The 14,434-nt window shown below is 45.1% G+C and overlaps 2 protein-coding genes across 5 annotated transcripts in view; one reads left to right on the forward strand and one right to left on the reverse strand.

Annotated features, from left to right (window-relative positions):
- Nucleotides 1–12,553, forward strand: part of SLC9C2 (solute carrier family 9 member C2 (putative)) — a 111,533-nt gene extending 98,980 nt beyond the window's left edge. For all 4 annotated transcript variants that reach the window (XM_047704986.1, XM_047704989.1, XM_047704988.1 and 1 more), the window contains 5 exons: nucleotides 506–637; nucleotides 7,277–7,462; nucleotides 8,549–8,630; nucleotides 10,630–10,685; nucleotides 12,235–12,553. In XM_047704986.1, the coding sequence (XP_047560942.1) occupies nucleotides 506–637; nucleotides 7,277–7,462; nucleotides 8,549–8,630; nucleotides 10,630–10,685; nucleotides 12,235–12,276 (498 nt within the window). In that variant the 3' untranslated portion in view covers nucleotides 12,277–12,553. The remainder of the gene's footprint in view (nucleotides 1–505; nucleotides 638–7,276; nucleotides 7,463–8,548; nucleotides 8,631–10,629; nucleotides 10,686–12,234) is intronic.
- LOC125086226 (translationally-controlled tumor protein-like) lies at nucleotides 1,251–1,670 on the reverse strand. The gene has a single exon (XM_047705428.1). The coding sequence runs from the start codon at nucleotides 1,623–1,625 to the stop codon at nucleotides 1,251–1,253; it is 375 nt and encodes a 124-aa protein (XP_047561384.1). The 5' UTR covers nucleotides 1,626–1,670.
- Nucleotides 12,554–14,434: the final 1,881 nt, after the last annotated feature.

Genomic DNA, 14,434 nt, shown 5'->3' on the forward strand with positions numbered 1-14,434 from the left:
TGATGTGGGGCTCGATCCCAGGACCCTGAGATCATGACCTGAGCTGAAGGCAGAGGCTTTAACCCACTGAGCCACCGAGCCACCCAGCCCCCCCCTCCTCACTCAGGGTCTTCTGCCCAAGCCAAGAGACAAGCTGGAAAGCAAAACCCAACTAGAAAGTTTGAGGTCAAAACGGAGGCAGCTAAAGTCCCCTTTCGAGCCTACTTCACCTACTGTGGCAATAAAAATAAGTTTATGTGGCTTAGTTTGTGAATCATAGCTTGTCCTGTATCATAGCTATTGACTGCTATAAATTTACTGGCTATTGCTAAGTGTACACTTTATTTGAACTGTAAATTTTATTAAAACAATTTCTCCATAATGCAATGCTTTTAAATGGCGGAGTATCAGAATTGAACTAGATTTGATGGTAAGAGGGGCGAATTAAATCTTAACAGGCACCTTGTTTTCTGATGACCTTGTAACTCAGCTCTGAATCAAGTTTGTTGTTTGATATCGGTTTTAGGCTTGCTTTATCTCCCTGGAGGATTTGTATGAAGGTTTTGATGTCTTCTGGCCATCCTTGGAATATAAAATATGGCTAAAGCTTGCGCTCGGTATTGCCTATCAGTATTTTGAATCAAGTCTCACTGATGAGGTAAGTTAAATGACTCATGTATGAATGAACTTTTATTTACTTTTTATAAAATTCATTTCATATTTTTGAGGCAGAGAAAGAAAGATGTGTCTGACATTTAAAATGAGATTCTATGGGCACCTGGCTTGCTCAGTCAGAAGAGTGTGTGAGTCTTAATCTTGGGTTTGTGGGTTTGAGCCCTATATTGGCTGTAGAGAGTACTTAAATAAAATAAAATAAAATAAAATAAGATGGGATTCTAGAATTTTAACCATTCTTGTCCTGACTTCTTGCAGATCTTCAATCCTCTTGTCACAGCTAATTTTCCAGGCTACCTGAAGTCATACTTTTTTAAAAAAGGAGTAAATTCAGCAAATATTAAATAAGTAGATTCCCGGGAACCAAATTAGCGTTAATCAGAATGAGTTGATGAAGTTTGGTGTTTATTCATTGTCATTTTGTGTGTGTGTCTGGGCTTTGGCACTTAAAAAAAAAAAAGATTTATTTATTTATTAGAGAGACAGAAAGAACATGAGCAGGGGGAGGGGCATAGGGAGAGGGAGAGGGAGAAGCAGACTCCCCACCAAGGAGGGAGCCTGATGTGGGGATTGATCCCTGGACTTGATCCCAGCACTCAATGCCAGGACTCTGTTACAACAGCCCCTGTTGTAAAAGGGTTTATTCGTTCTGTCTTCTCTTCTTCAAGTTTGCCTTTGACTGATTTCAGGCAATTGTTGGTGTACTCCTTGTAGGCTTCCTCTGTGAGGCTGGTTTCCTGCAAGTGATGGTTCATGACAATATCAACAACGACGGCTGTGCTTTCAGCACCTTCACCCTCCGGGCCTTCAGCAGAGGCATTTCCACTGATGAGCAAGTCAGCAGTGGTACCCTCTGTCCTGCTGGCCATCTTCTCTTTCACCTCCAGGCACAGTCCGTCCCTGATCTCCCGGATCTTGTAGATGTTGGAGAACATCTCATCATGGTTGATGAGGTTCCAGTAGATGATCATGATGATGGCTGGAGAGAGATATCAGGGGCACTAGCTCAGTAGGAGTCAGGAGCTCTGAGAGAGCTCCACGCAGCTGGAAGGGCACTTGGGGATGGGGCAGGTGGAATCCTGGCCCGTTTTTTAATTGGGTGGTTTGTTTTCCTATTGTTAGGTTTTAAGAGCTCTTTGTATACTTTGGATAACAGTCCTTTACCAGATGTGTCTTTTGCAAATATGGTCTCCTACTCTGTGACTTGTCTCCTCATTCTCTGAGACATGCTAATTTTCTAACCCAACATTCATATCCAGTCTCTCAATGCAATGAATATTGTTGAACTCCAGGTCTGTTACTTCCCCAGTTCCTAACTTATAATAGGGGCTCAAATAATTATTAAATAGGATATAAATATGGATGGTAAATTATGACAACCTAAGAACAGACTTGAGCTACTAATTTTTAGAAAGTTCATAAAAGAGTCTCAGTTACCCCAATAAAAATTTTGAAAAGGCACAAGCTTTATATCAATACAGGTAGAGTAGACTATAATAAACACGTTCCCAGTCAGTCCTCACTCAGGTCATGGAAACAGCCAAAATGCATCCAGCCCAAAGAGGAAACTCAGTTGCCATCTACCTGGGACTACACAAATCTCGTAATCTTATAAATGCCTCATAATCCTGGGGATTTTGAGCTTGAAAGCAAAAGTCATTATGTTTCTGCATATTAGTGAAAAGGGACCTTTATATCTTCTGGAATCCTGCTATTCCTCTTGTATTTCCTATCGACAGAATTTAGAGCTGTGGTCCTCATTATTGGATACACATTGAAAACATCCAGGGGGCTTCTTTTAAAAATGTCAAAGCCCTAGGGGCACCCAAGTGGCTCAGTTGTTAAGCAGCTGCCTTTGGCTCAGGTCATGATCTCAGGGTCCTGGGATAGAGCCCCGCGTTGGGCTATCTGCTCAGCAGGGAGCCTGCTTCCTCCCCTCTCTTTGCCTGCCTCTCTGCCTACTTGTGATCTCTGTCTGTCAAATAAATAAATAAAATCTTAAAAAAAGAAAAGATACTTAGATGGCAAATAAACATGTTCAACAGTCACATATCCTCAGAAAAATGTAACGTGTGATCCCATTATGCACCTGTTGAAACAGCCAACATTCGGAACACTGACAACCCCAAATGCTGGTGAGGATGTGAAGCAGCCAGAACTCTCATTCATTGCTAGTAGGAATGCAAAATGGTGCAGCCACTTCAGGAAGCTTGGAGGTTTCTTAGAAAACTGAACATACTCTTACCATATATAATCCAGTAATCCGTACCCTTGAGATGTATCCGAAGACGCTGAAAACTTGGGGTGCCCGGGTGGCTCAGTCGGTTAAGTGGTTAAGCATCTGCCTTCCATTCAGGTCATGATCTCAGGGTCCTGGGATTGACCCCTGATCGGGCTGTCTATGCAACAGGGAGTCTGCGTCTCCCTCATCCCCTCCCCCTCCCTGCGCTGTTTCTCTCTCTCTCAAATAAATAAATACAATCTTTTTTTTTTAAATTGTATTTATTTATTTGACAGAGAGAGAGATCAAGATCACAAGTAGGCAGAGAGGCAGGCAGAGAGAGAGGGGGAAGCAGGCTCCCCACTGAGCAGGGAGCCCGATGCGTGGCTCGATCCCATGACTCTAAGATCATGACCTGAGCCGAAGGCAGAGCCTTAACCCACTGAGCCACCCAGGTACCCCAAATAAATACAATCTTTAAAAAAAAAAAAAAGTTGAAAACTTATGTTCATGCCAAAATCTGGGCACAGATATTTTAGCGGTTTTATTCAGAATTGACAAAACTTGGAAACTACCAACAAAGATGTCTTCTAGTAGACGAATGGATAAATAAACTGTCCAGACAAAGGAATAGGATAAATCCAGACAAAGGAATAGGATTCAGGGCTAAAAAGAAAGGAACTATCAAGCCATGAAAAGACATGAAAAAAAAAAAAAACTTAACTGGATATTCTGAAATAAAAGAAGCCAATCTGAAAAGGCTCCATACTGTAGGATTCCAACACTAGGGCATCTGGAAAAGGCAAAACTATGGACACAATAAAAATATCAGTGGTTGGGGCAGAAGGAATGAAGAGAGGGAGCACAGAGGACTTTCGGACAGTGAAACCGCTCTGTGTCATCCTGTAATAGTGGATACATGTTATTACACATCTATGCATCAAATTGACAACACCAAGAGTAAACCCTAAATAAACTATGGGCTTTGGGTGATTGTGATGCGTCACTATAGGCTCATCACCTGCGGTAAGTAGAGCACCGTGCTGGTAATGGGAGAGGCTCTGCACGTGTGGAGGATGGAATCTACGGGAAACCTCTGTACCTTCCTTTCACTTTTGCTGTGAACCTAAAACCACTCTAAAAATATTGTCTTAAAAAATGCATGTTTACTAAGGAAGTCATGGTTCTTTCACCATGTGGCGGTAATTTCAGAAAAATTTAGCAGAACGGTAAAAGGATTTAGATTCTTCTCTTTGCTTCGCCTCTTCGTGAGAAGTAGGACACATTTAGTATGTCAAGTATGAGTGTAGTAAGAAACTCCAGAGGAGAGAATTAGGATCAACAGGTCAAAACTGTATGGAGACAGATTTGACTCAGTAATAAGGTGAATGCCCCTTCATTTTTTTTTTTTAAGATTTTTATTTATTTATTTGACAGAGAGAAATCACAAGTAGGCAGAGAGGCAGGCAGAGAGAGAGGACGAAGCAGGCTCCCTGCTGAGCAGAAAGCCCGATGTGGGGCTCGAACCCAGGACCTGGGATCATGACCTGAGCCGAAGGCAGCGGCTTAACCCACTGAGCCACCCAGGCGCCCCAACCCCTTCATTTTTTAAAAAAGATTTCAGGGGCACCTGGGTGGCTCAGTGAGTTAAGCCTTCGGCTGGGGTCATGATCTCAGGGTCCTGGGATCGAGCCCCGCATCGGGCTCTCTGCTCAGCGGGAAGCCTGCTTTCCCGCCTCATTCTGCCTGCCTCTCTGCCTACCTGTGATCTCTCTCTCTCTGTCAAATAAATAAATAAAATCTTAAAAAAAAAATTTATTTCTTCAAGAGAGGAGAGAAAGTGCACATGCACACCGGTGGGGGGAGGGGCAGAGGGAGAGAGAAGCAGACTCCCCACTGAGCAGGGAGCCTGACCCTGGGACTCAACCCCAGGACCCTGAGATCATCACCTGAGCTGAAGGCAGATGGAGAATCTCTTTTTAACACTTTGGCTTATTTCCTTCTAGTCTTTCCCATCAAAGAAGTAGCCAATTAAGACTTTTTAGAACCCCTAAAAAAAGGGGATTAGAACCACTGATTAGCTTATACTGCAACCCTTCCTCTAAACCACATAACTCAAAATTTACATGCATTTAAAAACCAAAATAGGGCGCCTGGGTGGCTCAGTGGGTTAAGCCGCTGCCTTCGGCTCAGGTCATGATCTCAGGGTCCTGGGATCGAGTCCCACATCGGGCTCTCTGCTCAGCAAGAAGCCTGCTTCCCTCTCTCTCTCTCTGCCTGCCTCTCCGTCTACTTGTGATCTCTCTCTGTCAAATAAATAAATAAATAAATAAAATCTTTAAAAAAAAAATAAAATAAAAAAAATAAAAACCAAAATAGCTTTTTTGTTTGTTTGTGTTTTTAGATTTTTCTCCTTCCAAAATTTTAGGTATTTTTAGTTATCTTGTGTTTTTCATGCAAGCTGAGCTGGTGTTCTCAGCAGTTGTGTTCACTTTGCCCATTAAGGACCCAGGTCCCGAGGGCTGTGTCCTATAGCTGTGCATGGAGATGTTCAGAGTGAGGGCACTATCCAGGAGATTCCTACCACAGGACTGACCTCTAAGCGCCTGTACTCTTTGCTGGAGCTGCTGGAACAGAGTACCACAACCTTAGTTGTGGCTTAAACCACAGAAATGTATTGTCTTAGGGTGCCTGGGTGGCTCAGTGGGTTAAGCCTTTGCCTTCAGCTCAGGTCATGATCTCAGGGTCCTGGGATAGAGCCCCACATCAGGCTCTCTGCTCAGTGGGGAGTCTGCTTCTCCCTCTCTCTCTCTCTCTGCTTGCCTCTCGGCCTACTTGTGATCTCTGTCAAATAAATAAATAAAAATCTTTAAAAAAAAATGAATTGTCTCATAATTCTTGAGGCAAGAAATCAAGTGGTTAGCAGGGTTGGTTCCCACTAAGAGCAATGAAGGAGGGAATCTGATCCAGGCTACTTCCTCGACTTGCAGGTGACCGTTTTCATCCCACACAGAGTTCTCCCTGTATGTGTGTCTGTGTCCAAATCTCTCCCCCACCTTTTTTTGAAAGATTTTATCGACTTATTTGTCAGGGAAAGAGCGAGAGAGAGAACACAAGCAGGGGAGCAGCAGGCTGAGGGAGAAGCAGGCTCCCTGCTGAGCAAGGAGTCTGATGCAGGACTCGCTCTCAGGACTCTGGGATCATGACCTGAGCTGAAGGCAGATGCTTAACTGATTGAGCTACCCATGCAACCCTCACTTCTCCGTTTTTGTTTTTATTTTTTAAGGATTTTATTTATTTATTTGACAGATAGAGATCACAGGTAGGCAGAGAGGCAGGCAGAGAGAGAGACAGAGAAGCAGGTTCCCTCTTGAGCAGAGAGCCCGATGCAGGTCTCGATCCCAGGACCCTGAGATCATGACCTGAGCTGAAGGCAGAGGCTTAACCCCCTGAGCCAACCAGGCCCCCCACTTCCCCATTTTTAAAGAAGCTCTGTGCCCGGTGTGGAACTCATGACCCTGAGATCAAGAGTCCTATGCTCTAACGACTGTCCCAGACAGGTGCCCCCAGATCTCCCCTATTTATTTATTTGAGAGAGAGAGAGAGAGCACACTAGAGCACAAGCAGAGGAGGGGCACAGAGGGGAAGCCAACAGCCAACTGAACGTGGAGCCCCACACGGGGCTCAATCTCCTGACCCAAAGATCATGACCTGAGCTGAAATCAAGAGTCAGACGCTTAACCAACTGAGCCACCCAGGCACCTCTTCCCCTTTTTATAAGGACTAAAGTCATATTAGAATATTTGCCTACCCTACTTTGGTATGACCTCATCTTAACTTCAACAATTTTGTCTGCAATGACCCTATTTCCAAATAAAGTCACATTCTAATGTACCCGGGCTCAGAACATCAACATACGAATTTTTTTTTTTGGGGGGGAACGACACAATTCAACCCGTACATAACCGCTTCCTTCCTCCTCTGAAGACTGTTATTCTGAGCTTTGAAGTATGACTCAAAGTGTGTTGCTTTGTTTCCTTTTGGCTTTTTGCTATTGTTTGCTCACTTGCCCAGGGGGTGTTTGCTTACTGCCAGGTAAAACCAAATCCACAAGGCATGGCTGACCACCTGCTGACGCTGACTGAGAGCTCTGGCAAACCTGGAAATCAGGCTGCGCATCCATAACCAGGGCCACTAGGAGAAGCAACCAAAAAACCTCTTGAGTTCATAATCTTGTCTGAGATCATTCTGAATTCTAAATACATTCTGTCTGTTGGTCCTAGAGTCTAAATGCCTTTTGACACCTGCAAAGAACTCAGCTCAATCAGTGAATGTGCCTTCTTCTTGATTCCATGGGTCATTTACATGATTTATAGAAAAAAAAATGTAATTTTATTGTAGGACTTGGATTTTCAGAAGTGTGTGGCTTTCAATCTGGCATATGTGGAGACTTTATCCAGCTATAATGAAATGACTATTGATAATGTGACCATGAAATTCGTCATTATTGTGTACGGCAGTGTCATTGATATTAAGACAGAGGTACCATATCTTGCACCTTGCATTTTGCCTAAAACCTGTGAGCAGGTAAGGACAGTTATTTCTAAAGTCATTTGCTTTCCATGGTGCCCCATAAGTGACTTGAAAACTCAACTGACCACCTTAAAAAGAAATGTAACCAGGAAGGACCCCGCAGTTCCCAGCACCTTTAACGAAACAGTCAATACATGCCCAGGGCTTCGGTACCATTAAGCAGTGTGTGCTCGACACAGCAGTGAGACGCAGGGGCCTCAGGGGCCCAGAATCCACCTGCCCTCTGCTTGCCAAGCCTTTTGCCTTGGAGTGGGGCCGTGCCTCCTGGGGAACAGGGGTGCCTTTGTCCCTTTTGTGGCCTTCCTATCTTTGTATCTCTCAGTAATTCAGAGGATGATGGTAAATCTAAATGCTTTTCTAGTAGAAAATGAAAAATCTCTTTAGCTTTGAAGCAAGGGGTGGAGGCGAGGCCGGGAACAGCAGGAGCAATGCTCACAGTTTGGTTTAAGACACAGGGCTTGGGGTCAGGCCTACTTGGGTTAAAAGCCTGACCCCTGTGCCCACTGGTGTGTGAGCAAAGGCTAGCTGCCTTCTGACCCTCTGTTGCCCATTAGTGCGATAAGGCCAACAACAGCAACCGTCTGGTAAGGTTCTTGTGAGGATCCGGGGAGACGGTATCCGGTCTCTAGAGATGAGAGTTAATAATTGTTACTTGTACCCAATGTGCCTTCCTGGAGGCAGATGTCAGCGTGAGATACAGGCCAAAAGTTCTAAAAAAGAAGACAGTCCTCCTGCCTGGGAAGGCTGGGCCCAGAGCCCTTGAACATCAGTGTAGGGGTACAAGTAAACTTGTGGGTTTTGGGGACTCCCTGTTTTCCAAATTGGGAATGTCCGGTCTGGTTACAAGTAAGTTGGAGAAGGTTCCTTTCTGAAGTCTGTACAGATGCAAAAGGTAATTTTCTAGTCCAAGACTTCTTGAAACAACATTCAAGGGGATTGAAATGAGAAAGACACAGATCTTAGGCTGGAAGCCCAGTTCTGGGTTTCATCTTATTTCCTACATTGTTTGAAAACATTAGGAATGAGGCAGGGTCACCATCAAAGGGTACTCTTCTGATGATTTCAAATTTTCCCTCTTAGGTTCAGGGAACTTCCGATTTAAGCAAGCTGCTGGTTGTGCAAGCGTTCGATCCTGCCAAAAATACCGACTCCAAAGTCATGGGTAAGGGGCAGCCCGTTAGTGATGGGAAAACCATGCAACATTTCCTTAATGCTAAGAAAATGACTTGAGGGTACTTTGTGGGTTTGTTGTCAGTCCCCATGCTTGGGCCCACCCTGGCTGCCATATTGCTTCTGGGAGGCCATCTACCAGCGTCTTCCAGACCCTGAAATCCAGGTGGCTCCTTTCTCTCTCACATCCCTTCCTTCACACTTGTGCTGGTAGAGAGGAACGTCTCTGTTGTACCCTTCCTGGTCCTGGCAGGCTGGAATCACAAAGTGCAGAGCAACAGCGGTGAGGGCAGAGACCCTCTCACAGTGGGCCCTGGGGTGGAGAGCTGGTGTGATCCCAACAACCAAAGGGAATATGGGCTCTTTGAATATTGTCTTGCCCGAGGGGCACTTTGATACTTACTCAGTAATGACAGTCTCTAAATGTATCTTAGTGCCCCACGACACATCTCACCGTGCCAAGCCGTGCACCAAGAGGATGAGGTAGGAAGGACTTGCTCTAGAGAACACGCATTCCCTTCTTTCATTTCATGCTCAGTACCCCTGCTCTACCAAGCCGTGTTGTCATCTCCCCAAGTGCCCTAGCTCAAAAACAGTCAGCCTTAGCATGCTTCTCCAATGGGCACCATCCTGGCATTTCCAATTCATGTGATCGGCCAACTTAGATGTCATGCAATTCTCCGTAAATTGTTAATTCCAGGGGTGGGAGGGTTGGGTTTACATGATTTAAAAAAATTTTTTTTTAAGATTTTATTTATTTATTTGACAGACAGAGATCACAAGTAGGCAGAGAGGCAGGCAGAGAGAGAGGAGGAAGCAGGCTCCCTGCTGAGCAGAGAGCCTGATGTGGGGCTCGATCCCAGGACCGCGAGATCATGATCTGAGCCAAAGGCAGCGGCTTAACCCACTGAGCCACCCAGGCACCCTCATTTGCACAATTCTTATAAAATGCAGCCGCACTGTGTGCTGGGCTCCATGGCCAGCACTAGATGGGGAGCAGGCCAAACTATGTCTCTGCCCTCGTGAGGAGGAAAGACATTCAATAAGTAATTCCACTGCTCCCCGAGAAAAGCAAATTCAACCTCAGACGTGCTGCAGCTTACTCTCTAGGCTCTGTTCTGGGGTCATGCGCAGCATCCGATTTGGGGGAGCTTCTCTTCAAGCCGGTGAACACTGAAAGAATCCTGACTCCAGCCACTCTGCACCTTCCACAGCTCTCTTGGGGCAGCAGGGTCTATGGCAGGGCTTGGAGCTCGGGGCTTAGTGTCAACCCCATTGGGGCACCCTGCGGGCTGCTGAGTCAGAGATCTTAGCACTGCCAGGAAGCAGGACACAGGTCCCCTCTGGTCCTGGGCCTGTAGGCCTCTCTCCTTCTTCAGGCTCCCTGCAATCTACCAGTTTTAGATGGATGGTCCTCTATCACTCTGTATTCACCAGTGAATTTGGGGCAAAAGTCACACACGGTATAGGCTCAAGGACTGGATCCAGCCAGTGCACTGGGTGTGTATGATCCGCCCACATGCTTTGTCTGCAAATTTTAAAGTAAGTTGCAAAGTAGGAGCATTTAAACATTCCACATGTAAGAAAAAAAATCCAGATTTTGAGCTTTTCTTGAAAAACTCAAAGCGTGCCAACACTGGGTGCTTGTTCCTATATGTGCCAACACATGGAGCTGAGCATAGGGGGAAAACATGCTGTGCAGTTGGCCACAGTCCACACCCTGCCCTCTTGTCTTAGATACAGCCCGCTGCCTTGTCTGTGTGACCTGCCTGTTCTCATTTGAGTTTGCCACCCCGTGACTGGGGCTCTTGGGAGCCTAATAGCAAACCTCCCTGAGGAAAGATGCTAGAGCCCAGATGTGAGGGCAGAAGGGAAATAGGAGACCTACCGGGAGAGAGCAAATTGATATTTCAGAATAGTCTTCTGCTACCTTTACTCTTAAACCCCTAACTTAGTTTTTCTGTCTGATGCATGTATTCGGACGGGTTCAGTCAACACTGGTCTTCCAATGACCCACAGAGAATATAATTGGAAGAGAAAAAACGAGGTAATAAACTTGACACTTGGATTAGATTTTTTTTTACCGCGAATAGTAAACTACCTAGCTGGAAGGAGCTGTGAAGCCAAGTAGCAAAATATGGGTGGTACGGGGGTGAGAAGAGAGACCCTTAGTGGCAGCTCACTGACCAAAAAAATTGGGATAAAGCACATCTGAATTATTTAACAATTAAAATGATGGAATTTTTTTGAAAGATGTGATTTTTGCCCCAGGTCCCCCGTCCCAATTTCCTCCCTCTTGAACTCCTTCCCACGATGCCCCCATCGTGGGAATCTATAGGACACTTTTTTTTTTTTTAGATTTTATTTATTTATTTGAGACCAAGAGAGACAGACAGTGACAGAGGTAGCAAGAAAGAGCACATGCAGGGAGGAGAGGGAGAAGCAGGCAGGAAGATCAACATGGGGCTCGACCGCAGGACCCCGGGGATCATGACCTGGGCCAAAGGCCCACACTTAACCGACTGAGCCACCCAGGCGCCCCTACAGGCACGTTAAGGATGGGGAGGGTCAGGCCACGAGCAAGATTAGACATTAGTGTCTGAATGCCTGTGCCTCTCTCTTTGGCGGGGGGGGGGGGGGGGGGGGGGGGGGGGGGGGGGGGGGGGGGTGTCCCCAGGGCATTTGGAACCACAGGCAGATTCCAGAAATCTTCCTAGAAGATCACTTTTACTTGATGCTCTTTTAAAGGGAGGAAACTCATTTAACCATTAGGTTACCTGAAATGTTTTATATTAAAACAAGCATATTATGGAGTAGGGTGACAAATTTGCATGAATTTTTAAGATAAACCAGGAGACTTCAAACCATTTTGTTAGGAGAGTCACGGAAGTTTTGCCCTCACATCTTTGCCTGCTTTCCTCAGCAACCGGGGCCAATTTGGAAAAGCTTGAGAAGTGCTGGAAAGCATGTGGAGTAGGAGAGGGGAGGGCTGGTCACATGGGGCCAGGACAGAGTGGAGGGAAGTCTGGGGAGTGGGGGACCTGCAAGGCTAGTTACTAGAGGGGTTTCTGTCAGGGCCACGAACACAGCTCCTTTGGGCCCAAGCCTACTCGGCAGAGTGAAGACGGCGCTGACAGGGCATTAGGGCGCTAGGCAAATGCACAGGTGGGCCCTTCAGCACCCTCTCTTTCCCAGTTGGGAAGTCACCCCAAATAAATATGCTTTCCAAGGGAAAATGATGTGCCATCTATGCGCAGTTTCAGAAATCCCGTGACCTATTGCAGGCCCAACCAGTCACCCTAAGACCCTTTTAATAGAATCGTGGGCCTGCACAGTCATCTGTGATAGGGTGTTGTAGCGTTTGTTGGGGGGAAGGAAAGTTGCATTGACCAAATGTATGATTGATGATGGTTCCTAAGAAAGTAACTTAGTTCTTTTTAGACAGCCTTCTTAGGGTCCACCTCTCCTTTCTTAAAAAGGACACTTTTTCACAAATGTGAACCTAATTGGGAGTCAAGTAATTGACTTAACTGACTCCTCATTGTCTCCGTTTTTTCCGGGCCCCGTTATTTAACAAAAATTCTCATTTTCTTTAGGAAAGAGGTTTCCAGTTATCCTGGAATCGGTCACAAAGTTAACCGGGAATTCAACTCACCTGACATTTTTCCCGAGGCGCACCTTTGTTGGACTACTCTTGCTGAGTTAACACAGTATCTCTTCATAAGAGGGTGTCTGATGGTCTAGAGATGCAAATGTCTCTCTCAAAGCCCTTAATATAGAATATTTTTTAGAGGGAATGTTCCAGATGATAAAATAGAAACTTCTAAGTTTTCTGATGGCAGTTAATACTTAAAAACATTTCTCTTGAAACACTGTCTTAATATTTCGCTTGAGTTTCTTGTGTTGTTGGAAAGTGGATCCCATTTTAGGAAAGAATACTAACGCTGCTAATGTGTTATGCAGAGTTAGGGTGAAGACTGAGCTAACCTTCTGGCCCAAGTGCCAAAGGATTACCTGGCAAGGTTAGTTAGAAGCTGCTGGAACAGTGAACTGCTGTATTTATTTCAAAACTGAAGGACTGCTGTAAAAGCTCTAATTTGAAGCAGTTGCATCATACCTGAGATGTTCAAAAATTTGTCAGGATCATAATGCAATTCAAGGCCTACCAAATGAAACCAAAGAGCTGTAGCAATTTCCGAGAGTATTAAAAGTTCTTAGGAGTATTGGTATTAGACTGAAGCACAGGGACCTATAATTTGATATGCTGTCATTGCCTCCCTAACATTTTCCAGAGAAGTTATTCCCTCCCTCCCCGACTTAGTAAATGTTGAAAAACAGAACTATGTTCCACCATCTTAGTGAAAGCAAAGTTCAGGAGAAATTAACAATTTTACGTTGCATAATACTGTTTGGTATCACTTTTCAATTTTTTAAAAGTCAAATAAAGTTCAGTTTTATGGGCTGGTTGTTTATTATTTGGAATCCGTTATCCCTTTTCATTTTAACAAGATTTTGAAAGGATATTCGGTTCTCAACTTTAGGGAAAACCAGGATAGAGGTAAGAATAGAAGAAAAGGTGGGAGAAACAGTCCTTCCAGAGCCTCTGGGTACCTCGCATACTAGGGCAGTATTTCAGAGCAGATGACCAGCGTCAGCAAATTCGGGATGTGGCTGCACATGTAGGAACCAGGCCACCATGACTGAACCACAAAGGCTTCGTCTTCCTTTTTCTCATTATATAACCATGTTGACACACCATGCTACATTAGTTTCAGGTATACGACCTACTGATTCAGCTTCTCTAACCGTTATGCTGTGTTCACCCCAAGTGTAGCCATCTGTCATCCCATGATGCTATTATAGTAGTATTGACAATATTCCCCTATGCCATACCCTTCATCCATGTGACTTATTCTATTATTATGGTAACATGTCTGGAAATAGGGGCAGGGGAGGGCACACGGGTGCAGCTGCTTGAGGTGGTTACCGTGAAGCTAGGCTGCAGCCTCTTCCCTCGAGGCTGGGTCTGGGACTTTGAGCCTCAGGTTGGCAAAATGAGGGCAAGGAGTTCTCTGTATGAGGTTTTTGCCTTATTGTCAGGAATGGACCTCATCCTGGGCCAGCACTGTCAGGTGCCCACACCTATATCACCTTAAGATGAATTTTAACTGGCAAAACATACTATTACTTGAAGAGGCAAAAGCAGGAAAACCAGTCTTCTGGTCTTTTAGACGGCATTCTTCAGGATATTGGGTAACTTGGGAATTTTCACTCCATTCTTAACCTTCCTGGTATCACTAGAATTTTACACGTGGAGAATTCAAGGAAACTAAAAACTGAATGACCTGGCACCAGGCATCACCTTTTATATTATCAAACTCAATAAAAATATAAAGGGCTACAGGCGAGAGATGACCTCCAAACCCACGACCTATTTAGCACGGTCTAATGAAAGTCTGAGAGACCATGAGCTCAGGGTAGTTAGTTAGTAGTTAGTATCCTTTCCAGAAGAGCACAGTCGTCCTATTCTCAAGATTAAGCCTAGTAATCCAATTAAGCGCTCTTCACAGTGGGAGTCACAAACTCAAGGACCCAAGGGAACCGAGAGGAAGGAGCAAAGTGGTCCAAGAGTTGTGAAATCCTTGTTCATCCGTTGCTCTTGGACTTTCATTGTATGACATTTTATGGATCTGTCTTTGGAGAAAAAGTACCAATGCCCATTCAGGCAAGCAGACCTCTGCCCTGCAGGACAGAGTCTAAACTAGTGCTTCAAGACGTGACGACAGAATCCTCTAC

Source organism: Lutra lutra, chromosome 15, assembly GCF_902655055.1.
Source record: "Lutra lutra chromosome 15, mLutLut1.2, whole genome shotgun sequence".
Taxonomy (NCBI): domain Eukaryota; kingdom Metazoa; phylum Chordata; class Mammalia; order Carnivora; family Mustelidae; genus Lutra; species Lutra lutra.

Excerpts from the sequence above, each read along its gene's own strand:
- LOC125086226 (XM_047705428.1), bottom strand. The coding sequence starts at position 1,625 with ATGATCATCTACTGGAACCTCATCAACCATGATGAGATGTTCTCCAAC.